This window comes from Micromys minutus (genome assembly GCF_963924665.1).
Source record: "Micromys minutus genome assembly, chromosome: 19".
Taxonomy (NCBI): Eukaryota; Metazoa; Chordata; class Mammalia; order Rodentia; family Muridae; genus Micromys; species Micromys minutus.
Window position 1 is genome coordinate 51,997,804 of NC_137954.1, and position 22,387 is coordinate 52,020,190.

General features: G+C 42.9%; 1 protein-coding gene across 1 annotated transcript in view; it reads left to right on the forward strand.

The window, feature by feature from the left end:
* The window catches only part of MAN2A1 (mannosidase alpha class 2A member 1), a 159,576-nt gene that overhangs the window by 31,268 nt on the left and 105,921 nt on the right, over window positions 1-22,387 (forward strand). Inside the window, exons 4-5 of the mRNA XM_080932675.1 lie at window positions 3,787-3,958; window positions 18,898-19,025. Coding sequence (XP_080788801.1) covers window positions 3,787-3,958; window positions 18,898-19,025 — 300 coding nt within the window. The remainder of the gene's footprint in view (window positions 1-3,786; window positions 3,959-18,897; window positions 19,026-22,387) is intronic.

The following is a 22,387-nucleotide window of genomic DNA, read 5'->3' on the forward strand; positions in this document are numbered from 1 at the left end:
GGAATGCCCAGCCCTGCCTCTAAACTTTTCAAGAACTAGCACCTAAATAGACAAAGGCCCACATTCTTTGTTTCTAGATATTTGAGGTTGGGGTGGGGAGCGCATCCCTCTCACCTGAAGACACTGGGGTAGCTTGGTCATCTGATAGAGGAAATGTGGGTTTAGACTTCTCAGGCCTCAGTTTCTCACACAAATGGCATGGCATATTTGGGAAGAGGTGCCTTGTGGGGAGCCCATGCTCTCTTTACTCCCTGAACTCAGTGTGTTCCCAGCCAATTATATGCTGTTGAATGGTGGCCTCTTGGATACTCTCAGATCAGAAGGTCCTACAGTAGGGCTGAGTGTCCTAATGAAGGCTTTATAAAGTGGGACCTAGCAGGATATGAAAGTCAGCTTGGGGCAGGGCATACTCTGATTGGGCAAATTCTTTGCCCTGAGGACTGTTGTAGAAAGGGATGTGGCCAGTGGGATAATGAGGGAATAGCCCTGGATCTCTGTTCTCTGGCCAGCTGCCTTCTGCCTAGGTTCGGGGGCATGGTACTTGGTTAGAAAGGAAGTGTCCCTTAAGAGGATTGGATTTCTACATTTCCATATTGAATCCAGATTTCAAAATACACAAATGGTTTTTCATTTCCTAAGTATTAAGTTGCTAAACTGCACATAGGAAATAAACAGTTGGGGCTTTAGTGTCCTTAGATTTGGGGTTCCCACTGTCTTTGGGGAACTTGTTCTTATTTACTCATTTGGAATTTCTAACTTATTTAAGATAGGTGTTAGCTCTCTCACGGGCGAGAGCACCGTTCTGGTGAAGATGGCTTCGCTGGTGGGTATTCTTACTGCAGCCACAGACCTGCTGTCTTCAGTTTCTGAGTGTGTTCAGGGGAGAGAGAGGAGCTGTGAACTGACCATTTAAGTAAACCGGCTTGCAACTCAGTGTCTTCAGGTTATTAAATCTAGAGGTAGGAGTATAATTTTATATCACAAAATTTCATCCCATGCAGCCTTGCATAAAATATTATCTTCCTGATTGGTCTCACATTAATATGCAACTGTAGTTTTTACAGTGATTTAGAGGAAGAAAGAACCAATTCAGGGTAAAAGGGAATACTTGATTAGTCTATTGTATAAGAGCAATAAAAGCTAATTTACTGTTATATTACTCAATATTGAAAGCTGCAAGAAACTCTCAGTCCTTTATTCATTAATTGTACTATATTGTAGCGGTATTAGTATCAATTATAGATGAGTTTTATGGAAGGCTTTTTAGTTGACGTCTCTGAGCTTGTATTTTGCCTCACGTAAATATCTTTGACATATTTTCTGCCTGATTGTTGAAGGGCAAATGAAGTGTTGAAGGCATTGGATGAATCAGGCATTGTAGTTTCTCCATGAAAATTCTTATGATAACTGTCTTTGAAATGCAGTGATCTCTGTTAGGAACAAGTTTCTGCTGTTGGAATACATAGTCACACTTTTACAGAGGTCTTTGATTAAAGCAGCTCTCTTACTTTGCCTTTTATGCTTGATTATGGGAGGGTTTTGGTTTCTATTTTGCAGGCTTTCCACTGCCCAGAGTCCCTCACTTTGTCGAGAGGATTAGTATTGACCATTGCTAGTCACGCAGGGATATAGGCAATATTTTAAAGATTCTGATATTCTAATTGGACCCTTCAGGAGTTTCAGTGGTCCTCATCCCACACATGTCTTAGTGTTTCCTTTTATATCTGTGGATTCAGCTTGATCTTGTGCTGTGTAGGTGGATACAGAATATTAAATCCAACAGTGTGATGGGGCTGATAAATCAATACTGGAATGTTCAGTTTTTAAAAGGAGGTACTGTTAGTCGGTCTGGGGCTGCATCAGTCTCCCTGCCTCTGTCACAAAGCATCACACACCGAGTGGCTTTAGTGCAACACAAGGTCAGAGACTGAAAATCAAGGATTCAGCTGGTGGATGGGCTTTTTTCTTCCTTTCTCCTTGGCTTTTTGGCTTTTAATGACCTTTTTCCTCCTCTGCACTGGCAGGTTTCTCTGTGCCTGGATCCCTGGGTCTTAGTATTGTATGGGATTAAGATCTCCTTTCATTACACCATTTTACTTTTGTTAGCTCCTTTAAGACCTCATTTTCAATACAGTCACAGTCTGAGGAAGGCGGAGCTAGGATTTCAAGGCCCTTTTAACTTTTGCCTTTTCCTCAAGTAATTGCCCAGATGGGAAAGACCAGTGCCAGGCTGTTGACAGGAAAGAGGAAGGACAGTCATTCTCTTACTTTAGGTTCCATAGCATGTCCTCCTTCCAGATGTTTCCCCTGAGCACTCATATCTTCACAGTCATGAGTTTGGGAGGGACACCCTCATTTAAGGGCAGATAGCAATTTCTTTGCTTCTCTCTGGGAATCTAGATAGTCCTTATCCAGTGCCTGATGCAGACTTGTAGTTAGTGCCCTGGTTACAAAAGATGGGATTCCTTGCACACCAATCTTACAGAAGAGATCTTGGAGTTTTGCTGATGCTACAAGCTTTTTAATCTAACATGGCAAAAGTAAGATCTCCCAAAAAACATTCTTTGATAATAAGCCAGCTCAATTGTGCCCTAGATTAAGAAAGTCTTACCAAAGAAATCTGATGTCATATTCCTGTTCGGCTCCCAGTATGACCGCTGAGTATTGCAGATGGCCACAACAGCAGAGTATTTCCAGACATGACAGCTTCAGAATATGCCGTTGAAGCAGGTGTCATATCATATATGCACTTCCCTGGGGACCTTTAACTTTTTTTTTTTTTTTTTTACTAGCAAATGCAGTATGGACTGGAAGTTCAAGTTACCGGCAGAAAGTGCTCTTTGGACTTTTCAGGACCATTGAATGTGTGAATTTTGGTAACAGTTGAACAGTGGTTCAGCTGGAAGTAGCAGCGCTCTTCCCTTTAAGGTTTTAGACATGGGAAAGAATCATCTCCCTGGGATCCACTTGGCCCACCCTCAGTCTGTGCATTTGGTGGCTCTGTGCATGGGAGTCATCCTAGTCATCCACCTGGTAGACCTGTGCTTGGACTTCCTAAGAATGTTTTGTACGGCTCAATTACTAATGATGTGGGGGACTAATTTCCAAGTTATTTGGGAAGTAGTTGGATAAATTAGGGGACCACGTTTTCTACTTGTGGGGGTGGGCAGGTAATGTTGACATGGTCACTTCTGTTGTTTAGTTCGTGTTACTTTGTGCTCTTAGAAAACTGCACGATGACATCTTTTGGGAACACAAGCCTGTTTTTGGCAGAATGGCGTGCTCAGTGTTCATATGAGTGCTGTAGTCACGGCATTGCTTTGCTGTGGGTGTTACAGCTTAGCTTGTGCCTTCCTTTGAGTGTTATTAGATGGGTGGGGAGTTCAGCTGTGTGACGAGAGGAAACAGTTCTGATCCCAAATTGTGAAAATAGTACTTGTTAGTACTATTTAGATAAAACATCCTTACCTAGAGATAAGTAATTGATTTAATTGTTAAATATAAATGACTGCTTTATTTTTTTTTAGCCTTAGTTAATTGCTTTCATTTCTGTCTGAATTTTTGGGCAATGTCTGAATATTTTATCATTTAAGTAGCAGTAAGGTTTTACTTTCCTGTCAACTAAAAGAGAATCTCACTAATTGAACACAAGTGTTAGCATTTAAACTGTGATCTTTATTTGAATGGAAGAACTAATGGTATCCAATGGTAATTCGGTGGAATGTGCCTAAGTCGAAATCAGCCATATCAATTGGACCTTTGTGGTATATTTGTGTCTTGATTTAGGTTGGTTGAAGACTTTCAATGACTACTTTAGAGACAAGACTCAGTATATTTTTAATAACATGGTCCTAAAGCTGAAAGAAGACTCAAGCAGGAAGTTTATGTGGTCTGAGATCTCTTACCTTGCAAAATGGTGGGATATTATAGATAACCCGAAGAAGGAAGCTGTTAAAAGGTTTGTTTCAAAACTTTCTTTTTATTTTAGTAATATTAAAGATCCTTAACAAATGTGGAGTTTTGAGGTGAATTCTTAGCTTTGCAGCTGACAGTCTTCTTCACATCTTGCATTGAATTGATTTTAGTTCCTCTCCAAGAAAGGGAAGCGAAGTCTTTCCATTGAAGTCCTTATGTTCATCTTCTGTCCTAGAAATGGGCTACGTCAAAGGCGTTGTTATTTTAAGGGCTTTTCAGAAGGGTCATTGCTTGGTTTTCTAAATATAAATGTGCCAGTGTCTCTGCCTCTTTTCAACAATGTAAGTTTTCAAAACCACGGCCAACATGTCTGAAAAAGGATTTGTTTTTATTTTTTGCCAATAATTTTGCCTATTTCTTATATAATCAAAGCTGGTTGGTTTTGGTTTTATTTTGGTGGTGTGGCTCAGCACTTCGTTTTTACTCATTTGTAGGGCTGTATCTTCTCCTGAGGATTTTATTTCTGTTTTAGTCCATGATCTGCAGAGCAGCTTTTTATGCGGTCAAGATGTTAGCTTTGTTCTTTGCTGTTGCTGCCAGAGCTAGCTCCTTCTCAATCTACAGTTACGGTAGAGTTGATTTTTATCTTCTACTTTTATTTTGAATCCAGAGGTTTTCAAATCCTCATTTAATGATTTAGAAGTTGATATTTGGGGGGATTTCTGATCGAAGTGCATTTTTTTGAAGAGCTAGGCATTGTGAGGCGATACTCATTTATTGTGTCTGTGTAGCGCTTATAATGTCGTCACAGCCCCAAGTACTGCCACCATAACTGGCAATTCTCTGCCCGGTTCTGTGATGCCGGTTGCAGTCCAGGACACTGGCTCGGTGCGGATCACCGTGCTCTTCCTGACAGCTGGTGCTCCACCCACTTCAGGAGTCCACTTGCTGAGCCCTTTGCACCCATGGTGCTTCTGAGTTTTAACGTGTCCAGCCTTTTTCACTGATAAGAAGTGGCATCTAGAATGTACTAGAATATTCACTTAACTTGAACCTTCTTATGTGTGTCATGGATTTTGGTGATGTTTTTCTAAAATTATTGGAATTTTATAATGTTTCAATAACTGAGAACTCAAATATGCCCTTCTGTATTAAAACACCTTTAATGAGCAACAATTTAATTTTCCCAAAGGGTTTTGGAAGTAATTTAAGTGTCTTCCTACCTCATCACAAAGTATCTATGGGTTTAATAGATTGGTATGAACATTTAATAGTAACTTGAAGAGAACTGACCACTACCATCTTCACTGGAGATTGTCTGTGCTCACTGGCCTTGCATGGTTAGCTAGGAGAGAGATACAGGCTCTGAGGACCTGAGAATAAACTGAGGAACTAGCATGGTCATAGGGGAAGCCATTCTTCCTCCATCACGAGTGTTGCCATAGCAACAAGGGTTGACAGGATCCAGTTTACACAAGAGAATCTGCAGTTTGCAATTCCAAAGTGTTATATATTTTGACTTTCTAAATTGAAATATTAGTAATGCTTTAGATTAACATCATATTATCTCTTTTTGTTTCCCCTCCTCCCCCACACAGGGGAGGGAGGGGGAGAACAGACAGACACAGTGATTGAGATTCGTGATACACACAAGCATAGAGCGAGAGGGAAAGAAGAGAGAACACCACACCACATTCTGCACCCATAGATTCGACCCACCTGCCCTTTGGTTCTTTTGAAAACTCTGAACTCTTAAGAACTTATGTAGAACAGCTGCTGTTGGCTTTATCTACGACTTAAGAAGAGTTCTGGCTGTTTCCATCTTACTCATCCATGCAGAGTTTCAAAAATGTAACAGAAAATTAGACGTTGCTTACATTGTGAATTTATCCCACTTATACTTATTTTTGTTTTCAAAGTCATTTATCTGATTTTTTCCCTTATTTTGAAAATTAGGCCGCCTAAAACCTTTTGCTATTTTTGTTGGGCTTTGCTGGCTCCCATACCACCCAGAGGGGCTGTCTAGTTTTCTGGCTCTTGCCCTCTCTCTTTTTGGCTCTCCACCTTTCCAAATTCTTTCTCCCTGCTTGCACTGGTGCTGAATGTGCACCCACCTGTCCTTGTGGACAGCAGGCTTCTGCCCACTTTCCTCTCAGGACTAGTTTAACTAAGTAGTGTGGTTTTGTTGTGGTTTGTTTTCTCCCTCTTTATATTGTCTCTGAATACTGAAGTACTGGCAGCTGCACTTTACAGGTGGTTTTGTTTGTTTATTTGTTTGGTTTTCTTGCTTTGCTTTGCCTTTGTTTTGTTGGTTTGGTCTTTGACTTGAGCGTGCTGGAGCATACTTTGCAGCTTGTAAGGGCTGCTTTTCCGGTTGTATTTATTTACATCAGTGTAGCTGTCTAGTGGTCTTCGAGTATGAACTCTACAAGCTTCAGTCTTCCGAGAGGAGTGTTGAAGTCTGTGTTGGGGCCTGCAGAGGGGGGTGTTTTACGTGAATTTCATGGGTAAGCATTTTTATGACTATGTACAGCCAGCTGTGTGCAGTCAACTTTTCTGCTGTGCCACGTTCACTTCTTTAAAAACAACTGCACAGTGCAAACACAGGGGTCATAAAAAATAGATAAGTGTGAGTTGCTGAGCATTCAACAGTGTCATTAATGACATACAAAAGACCCTGGAATAGGAGACCCAAGAGCGAGCCCAGTCCAGTTTGATATATACTTTCAATCAGCGAGGAGTTGCATGTATGTTTAAAAAAAACAAACAAAACAAAACACCCATCAGTTTATCTTGAAATAGCACCAAAGTGTGCTCATGGATGTGGGTGTCGGGAGGGCAGAGCTGAGCTACTGTGGGACTGTGCAGTGTTTTCTGGAGCTGATGTAAACGGTGCAGTCGGGATGTGTGAGTCTGACTTGCATCATGATGTGCCGAGTGTATTGGTCAAAGTTGGGATGTGTGCATTCCTGCAGGACTGGGCTCACCTAGTCCCAGTCCTTGGCCTTCAGCTTCCCAGGAACTAAATGATACAAAGACACTGCAAGTTTTTCACTGGTGGGATCAAGCAGTGCTTTGGAACAAATTTTCCTTTTTCCCACACTGATTTGTTTGTGTATGTGTTGTGTCCACATGGGCATGCAGATGTCAGAGGACAACTTGTGAGAATTGGTTTCCTCCACACGGTTTCTGGGAATTGAATTTAGGTCAACTTTGATGGTAAGAAAGCACCTTTACCCACAGAACCATCTCTCTGGCCAAACTCATTTGTGAAGCAGGTATTCATGGCAGAGCTGACAACTTTCTAGCTGTTCTTTCCTCTCTAGATTTCATCCGTCTCCCTCTTTTCTTCCTGACCCTTTGATCATTCCTTTGTTCCCTATGCCCGAGAGTCAGGTGTGGGACAGGGACTGCAAGGCTCTGGGCATCTCATGCTCTGGGTTCCCCGTAATGTCTAGCATTGTTCTCACGGTCACTTTGTTGCTCCCTTATACTTCAAGGCCAGCCTCTTTGGAAGGGAAAGAATGCCCGGGCTGAGTATGGCAGCCAGGCGGCCTGGCTTCAATTCCTGACAAGTTTCATTATTTTGGAGCAGATTATTTAGCATTTCTGTGTTGCAGCATATTTGTCAAATACAGTCAACACTGGAGCCTATTCTGTTGGAGTTCTATAAGGATTGAATTAATATAAACACAATGCTTACTTAACACATTTCATTGATTATTTTTGCAGTGTTGAGAGTCAAACCCAGGGTCTCTTCAATACTACATGTGTCCACTACCACACACACACACACACACACACAAACACACCGAGCCTGACAGAGGATTTTAAAGAACTACTAGTAAATATTAGTGGCTCTGATTTTTATAACTTTAGTTTTTACTTAGAATATTTTTCTTGGACATTTCCTGTAAGTTTTAGTCCTGAAGTCATCTTGAAAGTCTTCATCTTATAACAGGAAGTTAATTATAAGTTTATGTATCTTCTCTGTCTTTATAAAGCTTGCTTATGTAATGCTTCATTGAAGATTTTTTTTAACCCTATGCTCACCAGCTTTTTAGTATTCAAACACATGGAACTCTTTAAGTTCTCACCCAGCTACTATCTCTGTAGCGTGGAACATTTTATTCTTTCATCAGCACTTTGACCTGACCTTCGCCACGCATGTGTTCTGCCCTCCTCAGCTGGGGGGTGCTGTTTTCTCCTTTGTCTTAGAACCCCTCTGTCTGACTCTTGGGCTTTGGCTCTGCCATTGCTGCTCCTGCTTCCGCTCCCCGCTCCTCCTCCTCATGCATTTCAGTGTTAATTTTCTCACTGTATTTTATTGCATCTTTGAAGTTCTTTCTCAAGGGTGCGCCCCTCCCCCTTCTCCAATGAGCCCATTTCTTCCTCTCATTGAATGCTTTGCCCTAATTTTAATTATGTATGATTGTCCATACGACCAAGTGTTTATGTTCATTCTTGAGTGTAAACAGGTTTATCTTTCCCTGGGAATTGTTCTCGAATACAATCTAAAGTGCGTGACAGCCCTTGATTCTCCATCCAAACGTTGCCAATTTTCTTTGGTATTTATCACGTGACTTCATCTGTTTGTTTTGGGAAATGGTCCCCTACTCCACCACTCTGCCCTTCCCAGGCAGGTGACAGTCACCTAGTCAGCTATTAATTCTCAGGACTTTGAATCCTGAATGAGACGAGGGTTGACAAAAGAGGGAGGGCAACAAACAGGCGCAGTCTGTCCTGTGGTGTGGGCCTGTGGACCGTCCATCCTGCCCTCATTTCCCTCCAGCCCGTCATGGAGCCTGGACTTTTAGCCTTGTCCTTGATTGCGTGTGCCCCAGAATCTTCCCCCAACGCAGTTTCTGTTCTGAGAAAGCTAAGTGATAGCCTCCTCTGCTCCTTTGCTGGGAAAAAGAATCCTAGAAGAGTTTTTGAGAGTCGGGCGTCTAGGAGTCTAGCAGGTGAGTCAGAGGAAACTGGAATTGGGAACTGGGGTTGCTGTTAGGAAGCCCTGGAGAAGAAATGCCCATAGCTGCTGTTTTTCTCTTTTCTTTGATGAAACCCTGAGTCTGTTTGTCACCTGTAGGCTGTGTAGGAGATATGGACTGTCACATCATCAGTGACTTAGATGGAGTCCTGCTATGGTAGAAGATAGAAAGGCACTGCGCATGCTGACTCCTGTGTTTCCTAAAGTGGGGGCAGGGTTGGATTTCATACATTGCTGGTCAGGTACTGCAGGAAGTGAAGCTAGAACCCTAAAACAACAGACCTTCAGGAATTAAGATTTTCCGAGCTAATAGAGGAAAGGCTGAATCCCCAGGCTGGTGAGGAGCCAGCCTAGAAAAGACTTTACCCAAGTCTAACAACTTCCACACAAATAAATCAGCACATGCCTATTCTGTGGCCCTTGGTTCATCTCTTCTCTAGAACTGAAAGAATGATAACACTGGGAAGGTACAGCCTTTCTCTCTCTAGTTCTGACAAACTGTAAATGCATCCCTTTTTGTGTTTTTTTTTGTTTGTTTGCTAATTATTATTTTCCTAATTCTAGAAACACAGGGAAACCAAGGTAGAAGGATAGATTCGAGCTGCTAATAATAGCAGTGTGCATGGGGGAAAATTCTGGAAAAAAAGACATTGTGGTTAGTGTCCAACATTCAGCTTTCTTATAGTCCTTGGCTCTACAAAAGAGGGACTGTGCCAAAGCCTCTGAGGATCAAGTTCATGGCAGAGGACTCTGTCTGCCTTTCCAGAAAGTCAGCCATGGGGTTATATTTCCCCACTTGATGAGAAATGGTGGCCTCGGCTTTGTTCATCCCTGGTGCACATTCATCTCTCTTTTTCCCTTTGCTGCTGTCCACTTATGTAGGCAGAGCCATATAAAACTGTAATATCTGCCTGGCTTTGCTATGTGCAGAAATGCCACGTTTGTATGATTCAGCTCCGTACTTAAAACAGGCTGGTAATCGGCCACTCAGTCTGCCATCTTAAGAAAAGTCTTTGGAAGAAAAGGGCTTAGTGGAGGAATGGCGTCATTTTGTTTGACCGAAAAAAAAAATCATAAAACTGTTTCAGAAAATTGAGTTTTATTTAAGTTTGCTGAAATTTTCTTGTAAGTTATAAATACTGTATTCCTTCTGCTGCCTGACTATAGGTCTAGTTTATCTCTCAGCCTTCCCGACGCTGTGGCTCTTTAGACAGTTCCTCGGTACAGCTGTGACCACCCAACCATAAACATTATTTTCACTGCTACTAAATCTCACAACTAATTTTAATATATCTATGAATCATAATATGAATATCTGTGTTTTTGGATGGTCATAGGCAACTGCTGTGGAAAGGTCCAACCCCCTACCCCTAGGGGCCCCAACCCACAGGGTGAGAACGCTCATCTAGGGCAATGACGTTTGTTTCCTTACTTGAACTGAGAGTCCACAGTGCCCCAGCAGTAGGCCACATGTCTTTTGCAGAAAGCTCAGAACAACCTTAGATTTTTGTTCCCATTACTGACAGTTTTTAACTAGTGCTAACCTGGGACTCCTGTATAATGTTTGTGCAGTGTTCTTTTCTCTATGGAAATGAGCTACAGAGAAATGTCTAAACCTAAAAGGTGTGAGTGAGGTACTGCATGGTGGCAGGTCCTTCCCTGTCCCTGAAGGGCGGGGATTGATCCGAGACCTAACAGCACAAGTGTCACGTGGCCAGCCAGAAGCAACGCTTGTTCTGTCCCCACAGTGGTGCAGCATTCAGCATCACGAACTTTTAAAAATGAAACTCAGGTTAACTAAAGGAGAGATGCATGCAGACAGCACGGAGCTTTCTGCTGCCTTTTGTAATTCAATCAGTTATAGCTGCAGTGCCCTCTCCGAGCATGTGTCCCGAGGATTTAAAAGAAACTCACGTCCATTAAGCAGTCAGCACGTTTTCTGTCCACACTTGCTTTGTTTACCTGTCTGGTTTTCCATGTTGGTATTTCCTGCTGTCTGTGGTGAAGACTGTGATGTTTCTAATCCACTGGAATGTGAGGTGCCTGACCGATGTCTGACTCTGTCAGTGTTGCTTTTCCTCAGGCTGGCTCAGCTCTGATGCCCTGGGCACCGGAGACAGTGGGATGGCCTCTAGGCTGCATCAGCTTTTGTCATGACCAGTGTGTAGTGCAGAAAGCCGCTGACTGGCCGGAACCTAGAATATTGTCTTCACTCATGTCTTGACCAGCCACACTGTGTTGGTTTGGGGGTTGTTTTTTTTTTTTGTTCTTCTTTGTATTTTTATTTTTTTGGTGTGAAATATGAATTTCATGTTTGTTGCACATCAGTTGGTATAGACTGTATTTTTATCATATTTATGCATTTTGTTACTTTTTCAAGAAGGCACAGGCTTTTCATCTAATATTCTAACCACTCTGTTATATTTTCTAAAGTTTTATATTTAAGTAAAAATTTCACCGAGCTCAGAAATATTTGCTACTACTTGTTTAAATCCTACGACTTAACTCATGCACACTTTGGGTTTTCCCAGAAAAATGGGCCATTAATGCTCTTATGCAGACTCATTATTATACATTGATACTGGTCGGATTTTATGGTGTTTAACCAAAGGCTGCTGTAAAATTTACAGAGCCTGGTGAAGTTTGAAGTCCGTTGCAGATGGAGATGGTGTGAGGAGCCTGTAGGGTTTCATCAGTGCTCAGGTGACTGCTTCCTCACCTGTGAGGTGACAGTTGGTTTGAGATGCTCAGTCACTGTTTTTGTTTTGCTTTGTTTGGAGACAGTTTCTTTGTGTTAGCTCTAGTTGCCCTGGAACTACCTGTAAGGCTTGTACCCATAGAGATCTGTCCACCCCTTCTTCCAGGAAGCTCTTACCCAGCACTGGAAGTAGTTCTAAGTCTAAAGCCCAGTCTTGACTTCTTTCATCTTCCATGGTTAATGATTTGGTAAGATCCAAAATCTATTGAGTGTTTGCTATGTGCTAGGCATGTTTAAGCCTCCTCATACCTTTGGCTTTCCTGTGTGAACTTTCGTGTGGGCTTGGAGGAAGGACTGGAGTCGGGATGCTTCCCTAGAACTTAGTGCCATGCCCAGTTAAGCCCTGATCCCTGAGCTCAGTCTTGCTCAGCTCTCTCTGCAGTTGTCTGTCTTTTTCTCTGGTTGCCTCCCACTGTGTATTTTGCCCTTAGTATGCCTCAGTAATGTTCAGGTTGGTATGGTCCCAGACTTCTGGCATACTGACCTGCTGCTGACATCATACACACGCTGTTGTTTTATGCATTGAGTAATTTCTTATCTAATCTTTCCTATGACTCAGGTAAGGCATTACCTCACCTCAGAAGCCTTTCCCTACTTACTGTGTCCTTCATTCAACAAATATTTACTGTGCTAAGATCCAGGGTAAGCCCTCAGTGAACAAAGAGGGCACAGTTAAGTACACCATTGTGAAAAAATGTCTTCAGTGAGCTTTTGAAACATGTAGTATTCAGGATGAAATCTGAGGGTGACTAAAATTCCAGTCAAGAAGAGGAAGTGAGAAGATGGGGAAGACACTGGACCTTCTGAGGAGAAAATTGTGATTGGCTAGAATGTAGCTCCTCAGACACCTGAAGAGATTGTGTTTGGCATGGACTCAGGCAGGAGATATGAGAGGCCACCAGAATTCACTGCTGCTGGCTGTGGAGAAGAGGTGGGGAGCAAAGGTTGGGGAGAAAGTGTAGCGGCTGGAACCTTGTAGTGGCTTGCTGTTAGAACTTAAAGGGAGTGACTTTGGATGTGAGGAGTTGATCTAGAAATTGACCTGAGAGAGATGGAATCATATTCACGAAAGACTAGTGTGTGCACACAGCAAACTGAAATCATAGTCACAAAAGACTAGTGTGTGCACACAGCAAACTGAAATCATAGTCACAAAAGGACTCCTGTGTGCACACAACAGACTGGAGATGGCTCAAGTGTCTGCCATCAAGATGGTAGACTAACACACCAATATAATGCTGCTTGGCAAGAAGAGACGAGTTAGTGACACACACCTCTGTTTGCTTTTTCCAGACTGGGTTTCTCTGGGTAGCGCTTGCTTTCCTAGAGCTCACTTTGTAGACCAGGCTGGGCTCAGACTCAGAGATCCGTCTGCTGAGTGGTGAGGTTAAAGCATGTGCCACCACTGCCCAGCCTTGACATCCATGTCTTGAAGAATTTTTAGGAAATCTTTTATGACAGGGACTTAGCTTAGTCACTGCCAGCTGCCCTGCAGTTTGTTTCTTGTCCCTTGCTAATGCGGCTGTTACCTTTGGTGTTCATACTGTCTGACTTTTCTGGTGATTTTGGGTGTATGTGCAGTCTGCAGTGGATAGGCCGTGGGAGCAGCATGGGCTAATACCTGTTCCCGCCATCTGGCTTCCCTGACTGATGTGTAGCCTTCAGATCTTTGTAAGCTGACGGTGAGACTCAGCACCCCGCACACTCTCCATTCGGTTTTCCCAGTAAGGTTCCCTTTCCTTTTGGGAGATGAGTTATTTCTGAAATTTCCAACACTTTTTCTTTGTCTGTCTTGTGTGTTATTGGTATCAATTTCTTACAATTTTATGCTGTTAGGGACTCCTAAATATTAAATGATCAACAGGAAATTCTTGCCCTTCTGAAACTTACGTTCCGTTGGAGGGAGACGACAGTGGAGATGCAGGTGTATAATTCGTTTCAGTTATGACTGTTATGAGAGAGGGTTTAGGTTTTATGAAAGTTTGTTGAAGTTTGCGTAGGATGTGATGGTTGGCAATGTGTTCATAAGAGCCAGTGTTAGACCAGTGTTAGAAGGGAGGATGTGTTAGGTTGGTAAGATGCTGCCCGCAGGTTGAGGGAAGGGACAAATTCAAATGGAATTAGGAAGGAGCAGCAGTTGTTTTCTTATACTCCATCGTTGAAGGCTGCCATCCAGAATATTAGTGAATACAAGGATCCCAGATGAGCTCATGGAAGGGTTTAAAACAAGTCTTCCTTCTGCTTTCCCACTGGACCTGCACACAGAAGGCTTGTGCATCAGGTGACCGGATTCGCAGGTGTCTCTGGCATGAACTGATTCTGTGGGAGATGCCATGTAACTAATTTTGTATTGAAGAATGGAACCCAGTGTTACCGCACAGCATCTCATATTTCCCACAATCACAATTACAAATTCATCTCACTTTCTCATGTGAAATTAGTTTGTGATTCTTTGAAGCTTGCTAAATGATGCATTGTTTGCTACCAAGTTGTCTGTAACAATTTCCCCATTAGGGAGAAAAGCTCGTTGAGTATATCCTTCTGTGTGTGACAAAATTCCCAATGTCTGGTGGCTACGTGGAGGAAGACATGACCCTCACTGAAAATGATTTACAGCTCCTTGAGCTCTGCAGTAAATCCTGAAGTGTGAAATCCGTGTCTGGGGCAAGATGAGCGGAGATAGACATGCTCAGCCTATCTGATCAGTCACGTCTTCAAGCGCTTTCTACCCAGTCCCCAGCACTGAGCGGAGATGGGGTTAATGTCTGCCACTGGGCATTAGCCACCGTTACAGAGGGGACCTGTGAGCTCGGCGGATTTAAACTCGGCAACTTGCACATGGCTTCTTGAATTCGCTCCATGTATACTCTCCCTTCCCATTTCATGCAGCTCACACGCCTATCACTTAAGATTATGGCATGTACATTGAAAAGTTGCCGAGGAAGCTGAGAGCCTTCCAGTGGAGACTAAGAAACCAGCTTCATGGGACAGACGTGTTGTTTGCTTGTAACTCTGCTTCTCACAGAAACGTAGAAACGTGTCATGTGATGCTGCTGAACACTGCGTACTCAGAAGTGCCAGTGTTCTAGTTAACACTTCTGTGGGCACAGGCTATCCCACACCTCAGAAGTGCCAGTGTTCTAGTTAACACTTCTGTGGGCACAGGCTATCCCACTCCTCAGAAGTGCCAGTGTTCTAGTTAACACTTCTGTGGGCACAGGCTATCCCACTCCTCAGAAGTGCCAGTGTTCTAGTTAACACTTCTCTGGGCACAGGCTATCCCACTCCTCAGAAGTGCCAGTGTTGTAGTTAATGCTTCTGTGGGCACAGGCTATCCCACTCCTCAGAAGTGCCAGTGTTCTAGTTAACACTTCTGTGGGCACAGGCTAGCCCACTTCTCAGAAGTGCCAGTATTCTAGTTAACGCTTCTGTGGGCACAGGCTATCCCACTTCTCAGAAGTGCCAGTGTTGTAGTTAATGCTTCTGTGGGCACAGGCTAGCCCACTTCTCAGAAGTGCCAGTATTCTAGTTAATGCTTCTGTGGGCACAGGCTATCCACTCCTCACTCTTTCTGTTACTGAAGTCTAGGATTACTGCTCTGGCCTTACTAATTTCCATGTGATGCCAAACAGCAGGGATTTCAGTGTGACTACTTGTGTTCACTCTCACACAGCTTTGCCTGCAGCTTTTTGGCTTTTTGTTCTTGTTGACTCGTGGTGAGTGGGTGAATGGTTGCGTGGTACATTATTCTGTCTTCAGTAAGCATCTCTGTCAGGCCGCTTCTGCCTGTGAGACATTTGGCTTCATAGTCTGTTTTGGTATTTTGCTTTTTGTTTTCCTTTTTCTGTGGATGATTCAAAGGGTCAGATGGCAGGAAAACAGATGCTGCCATGGAACAGGTGAGCTTGCTAACTTGGTCATTTCTGTCCCTGACATAGTAAAAAGGCTGTAGCTTCATCTTCTAAGATTCATAGTGTTTTCTTCCACTTAGTGTTCTGTCTTGTCTGATTGGAGAAACTATGCTAAGATAACTAAAATTGTGTGGGCCTGCATACTACAGGCTTTCCACGGAGATCTCTGTCCAGCTAGGGAGAGAACTCAGGCAGGCAGGGGGAACTGATGCTTACTTCACTGCTGGTGCTGCCCTGCCTCCGTTAACTGCTGCCCCGCCTCCGTTTCCTGCTGCCCCGCCTCCGTTTCCTGCTGCCCCGCCTCCGTTTCCTGCTGCCCCGCCTCCGTTTCCTGCTCCACCGCTAGTCAGGCATGGCTGAGCCAGCAGGAGGCTGACTAGCAGTTGGTGCGCAGGGGAACTTCTTTCTGGTAGCAATTTCAGTAGAGTAGATCTCTTCCCAGGCAGTGGTGTTACAGCTCTTAAGACCGAACAATGGAGCAATTCCTGCACACCTTTATTTCTTCTGGATAAGATTCTTACACAGTTTTGGGATGTCTGGCAGCAGGTGCTTGCTGTTGGCTTGGCCTGAGAGTTTGGGAATACCTCATCTACATATTTGGGGGGTGTGGTCCTGCTTCTACAAGACTGATGGCCACAAACCTCAACAGGGGCGGGGGGGGGGGTACCGGGCACGGGCTGTAGCTATGTGAAAAGGGCCTGACCTCCTGGGAGCAGAGGAAAGAGCCTACCCTCCATTAGGGTCACTGGAGCTTCCATTATGTCGATTGGGAATCAGTACTATCTTTCACGCTCTTTCTCCCCACAAAACTGTTCTTTTCCTGCTATGCTTTTGCTCTGGTTTTGGCCTGCTCATGCAGATTTTTTTAGAAGCCTACTGATTATGGGGAAAAGACACACATTTTATAGGAAGTCCCTTTGTTTCTATGCTGTGATCCTTGCTTTTCCATATGATTTTAGAAGATTCTCTCTGATGTCTATTGGAATGCCAGTATTTGAACAACCCACCTCTCAGCTTTGGATTCAATTTTGTGTCTGTTCTTAGTTATCATGACTTTAATCTTTTCACCATTGTAAGGGCCAGTTTCGAATCTTCAGTCTTTCCCCTTGTTTCTCTTGGATGTATCTAACAATTCTTATCAGTCACACTTCCTCTCTTCCTACTTGACCTGAAACTACCCTTTTGACTTTCTTTTTAAAGATTTACTGTCAAGCACCATTTTCTCCTAGTTTGTGAGACTGAGGCAGCTCCTCCTCTGACTTTCCACTGCAGTCCATCCCCCTTGGAAATCTAGCTGTCACTAACCACCCCAGACTGAATCATGCTCATCACCGCAAAGCAATCTCCCTCCTCACTCCTAGTGCTCATTAACGTCTCTCTATTAACTGTGCAGACTCGGGAACCCCAGGCACCTGTGCTGTCCCCAGCTCTCTGCTCTTCTTGCTCCAGTCATGCCCAGGTTTCCCAGACATGCGTTTCTATCTCTTCTCTGTTCCGCTTCTGTGTTTTCTACCTCTGTCAGCATAACTGAGACTCCATAAATGACCTTATCATTATTGACTGATTTTATATGTGAGCCTGACCTTATTTAATCTACTCACTAATTACTAGGATTAAACAGTCTCTTGCATCTCTTTCTCAAAGCAGGGTGCTCAGTGCCAGCCATGTAAGGGCACATGCTAATGTAACGGCACATGCTAATCCCTGCTCTCATCCCTACTCTTGCATTCTGTGGGTGGGTAGGAGGGAGAGGCAGGTGGAAAGAATAAACAGGCAATTTTAGTTTGTGATGAAGGCTATGCTGTTGTGTAGTGAGGGGAGATAGGAACGCTGAATTGCTTGGGGACTCATGGAGACTTCTCGATAAATGATATTTGAGTTGAGACACCAAGTTGATGAAGAGGAGCAATATGAAATTGCTTTGGTAACATTTAGTAAGAAAGAGGCTTAGTCTTTAGAGAAACGATCTTATGCAGATCAGAACCTAGGTGTTGTGTCAGAGCAGCAGCCAGGGCTTCCCAAGGAAGACCATTGGCTAATAGCAATGCAGCTGGAGAAACTCTCACTGTACATAATGTATAATGCTTTTCTAGCTTGGCTCTTGGATGTCATTCAGGCCTTTAGGATAGGAGGGTTTTTTTTTTTGTTGTTGTTGTTGTTGTTGTTTGTTTGGTTTGTTTTTGTATTTTTTTTTTTTGCTTTTTTTTTCTTTGTCAAAATAAAACTGATATATGTTGAAATGGAAAATTGTCTTTAGAATTATTATTCTTCTTACTAACTCGTAGGTTCTAGTCAAGGCCAGCAAATAATTTGTTTTTAAGCAATTGTATCTGAACATTTTCAGAAGATGTGCTGATTAGGGCAGTGAGATAAAATTGTTAGAACATCCATGTCTGATGGATAGGGTTACACATTTGCACTCAGGTACAAAGGTCAGGTCCACGTGGCCTCTCGAGTGTGGCAGAGTTAGACATTAGGGTCAGCACAGAACAGATAACTAAAAAAGCCTGTTGTCCACGAGACAGGAGGGCTCCGTGGTCATGAACTTAGTTAGCTTCTTAAATAAATGCAGTTTTTAGAAATTCCAGCTCTTTCTGGTCATGTCTTGATGAAAGCTTCCTGGCTCTCGGGACTTCCACACCTGACAGTCTTTGACTTTTCTACTTCTTAGGATACTTTCCAGTTTTCTGGTAGTTCATAATTTTCTTTTCCTCTTGGAAAACGTTATGCTAATAATTAACAATTAGTACTCATTGTCTCGTGTGATATTATAGTGAAGAAATACTCAACAGACAAATAGCAGTAAGGACACAGCTTTTCCACCAATCATAAAAAGATGAGCCACATATCCTACAGTTTAGGAAAGTGGAAGCATAGTGGTTACTGACTGTACTTACTGAGCAGTGTGCTTAATTACCGTCACTGTGTCCCAGGGACAAAGGTAAATGCCACTTTTTGATGTGGTATATTGGAGCAGACACCATCCTTGAGATGGTGGCTCTCCAGCCAGCATCAAGCATATGGCCTGAGTAATTCAGTGTCCCGTGAGATCAAGAAACAGTCCGTGAGATTCCTGCCAGGAGGAGCCTTTGTGTTCTGCCTGTGTGGAAAAAGTGTCCAAGGAAAAGAAGGGTCACCCAAGATCCTTAACTATGAGTTCTTCATCCCTGGGGCCTGGACTTGAAACTAAATTACCTGCTAAAAAAGACAAATTGCCCTCCCTCATGTAACTACTAGCCGTTTGTGAAGATTGATCTTAGAGAAATTTATGTATTTTATGTCTGTGAACTTTGTTATCTTAAGTCTGTTCATTTCTTCCCCAGTTTACTACAGAATGGTCAGCTGGAAATTGTCACTGGTGGCTGGGTCATGCCTGATGAAGCCACTTCACATTATTTTGCCTTAATTGACCAGCTAATTGAAGGGCATCAATGGTTGGAAAAAAATCTAGGTATGTATTTATGTCTGTCCCCTCCCCTCCTTCATTTGGGCTTTTTTGGGAAGTTACACTTAGGGGATCTGAACTAATTTTCCTAATAGTTGTTGAATAATTTATCCTTGATTAATTGTATTTATTAGGTCTCAACTATATAGACATATGATAGTTTCATTGAATATTGTCAGTCTTGCTTTATATCTTATTTGTTGACTTTCATTTGTTTAAAAGTTTATTATTTTAAGTATATATTAATACTTGTTCGTAAGAGTCAACACCCTGTTATTAGCTTAATTCAGATCAAATTAAGGAATAAAAACAGAAGGCATTTATGGATCATCATGGAGGATTCTGGTGGGAGAGGAGTTATGGTAGCTCCCGGCATGGTTCCCTCCAGGGAACTGAACTTACACTATTGAGTTCATTTTCTTGGGCTCACCTTGTTTGTGTGTTGGTCTGTGCCCTGTTATTTCTACGAAGTGTATAAGAAAGATGGCCCTGGGCAGCAGAGAGTCTCCCCTCCCCCTCCCCCTGACTCCAGTTTAGCAACCAGGATAAGTTCTTTTTTTTTTGTTCTTCTCAATACTTTATCTCATTGGCCTAACAGCCAGGTACTTAATGCTGTGGTGTACAGGACATGTTTTGATGGCAGTGCTCTCTTAGGACGGTGAGTGCATCACACCTGAACTGTGATGGCCGGTCCTCTGTGTGACTGGACCCACGGAGGAGGATGTTGGGCTGACAGCATCAGACATTCTGTAGAACTCACCAAAACCTAGAACTCACTGGCATCTTCTTTATGCATGTCACATGACATGAATCTCTTCACAAATACTCATACCTTAATATAACTTTTATGTTTTCTTTATGATAAGCATTTGTGATTTTTATTGAAGTTATTTCTGGGTAATTTTTATTTATTCTTTGTTAGGGAATCAAAGTCTATAATAATTATTTCTTTACTTTTTATTTTAACACAATTTTAAATCTACTGCGAAGTAATCCTAGAAAACTTTCACTCATGCCTAACATATGACATATCCACTAACATTATGACTTTCACGTCAGTCTTTCTTCTCTTCTCATTCCACTGTTGTGGTGGCAATTGTTTTTGGAAACTTGGAGAACATATTTCAGATACTGCATCTGTGGAAATGTATTGCTACAGCTGAGCTGAGATTCTGACCTCAAATGCCTCACTTGTGAGTCTGCCTTTGGCTATTACTCTTTAAATTTGAGTGACTTACTGCTTTTAGAAGCATATTGTGTGTTTAGAATTTGCTTCCTCCAGGAGCCTGGCACTTTGGAGTGCATGTGCTTGTGTGAGCAGGGCCCAGTTGAAGTCCAGGAACGTGTAATGAGTTTCTCAGTTGGTGGCATGTCTTGCATATTCTTCTGATTAGTTGTTAGAAGAATTACATGTGCATGTGGGGCAGACTCATTGGAACATGTCTTCCTCTGTATGTGGTCCACAGTCCTTTAATCTTTGGTGCCTTTACTGTATCCTAAGTCACAGCTGTGTGACAGTATTCTGAAGTTCATGGTGGGTTATTTTTGGGGGGTATCTAAAAATAGGATTCATTTTTCTGCTGCATACAAAAAACACACCTCAACATCAAAGAATAGATACTACCTCAAAGTAAAGGATTAGATAAAGATAATCCAAGAAAATTGGCCTAAGAAGCAAACTGGTATAGCCATTTTAATATCTAACAAAATATACTTCAAGGCAAAGTTAGTCAAAAGGACAGGACAGTTTGTATTAGCCAAAGGAAAAGTTCATTGAGATGATATTTTAATTCTTTATTTTTTTTATGTGTTCATGTATAAATTATTTATTTTAAACTTTTTATTGATTCTTTGTAATTTCAAATCATGTACCCTAGTCCCAATCATCTCTTGTCCCCTTATATCTACTTTTTATCATTGCAAACTTCCCGATAAAATAAAACAGATGCTCACACATGCACACACCCACATACCACCAACACCACCAACACCACCACCAACAAAAGACAATGCATAGGAAACATCTCATCATAGAAGCTGTAGTGTGTCATGCTGTGTCCCATAGGAAACATCTCATCATAGAAGCTGTAGTGTGTCACAGTGTGTCCCACAATGTACTTCCTGTTCACACATCTTTACTTGCAAATGTTCACTGCAATGAGTCATGGGTCTGGCTGGAGGATCTCTAGATCCTGTGACACCATCCTCATTGGGATTCCTCCCAGTTACCCTGTTGTTGCCCTTTGTCATGGAGATCCTGCAGCTTTGTGTCACCAGGACCTGGCCCTTTTATGTGTCCCAACTGTTCGAAAATAATATAGATATTGGGGTGGGCCAGTTTCGAACTTTCGATCTGAGCTTGGGTGGTAGCTGAGCTGGGCAGCCCACTAGCTCTTCTTTTTCTGCACCACCAGGGTGAGCTCTCCAGCACTGCTTCAGCTTGGCCCAGTGCTGCCATTGGCAGGATGCAGGATCAGCTTCTCAGCTCTTTCCTCTAGTGCCAGCTCCATTGTGCTGCACGTGGTGCGTTAGCAGAGCAAGGGAGGATATCATCACGGAAGCATGTACAGCACCTTACAGCAGAGTGGCAGGGCCAGCTGCCCTCTCACACCTGGGCCAGCACTACTCAGAACCCTGGGGCCAGTTCTTCTGAGTGCTGCAGTCAGTGAGGGGCAGGGATCCTGGGGATTTGGGGAGGGGATGAAGCTTTAACAAATCAGCAAACCCAGGGTGATTGTGTGGGGATGGGGGGAAACTTACCAACCTGTATAGGATGGCTCATTTCCTTAAACATTGTAATTTGTCCTAAGCTAAGACAAACATGACTTTTGGATTTTTCTTAATGTTTTGCTTTTGTTGGGATATAGCTTACACATAGTACAATGCATAGATCTTGAGAGATTGGTGAGTTTTGATGAACATACTTACTCATTTCATTCTCACCCAGGATTGCTCTCTCATCACCTTCTTTCCACCTTCCGGCCAGATACTCCCTGTGACTATGGAGGTTTCTGCTTTTGGAAGAACTCACTTACGGACTCACAGCATCTGTTCAGTATACTTTTGTCTTACAATCCTATTGAGATAGATTCATGAATGATAAAGTGCATTCACCTAAAGTCTGATGTGACTCTGTCCCAGGCTCCATCTTTCCCTTTTTGTAATAAGCTCTGCCTTCATGGCTCTGGGGATTCATCCTAGAATTCCCCACAGATACCAAATGCAGAGCACCGTCAACAAAGTGACATGGTATGCATGTAAAACTAGATGTGACTCAGCTCAAGGCCCTGCATTTGATTCTTAGCATCACTTAAACTGTGGTGGTACATACCTGTAGTCCTGGCTCTCCGGAGGAGGCAGGGGATTTG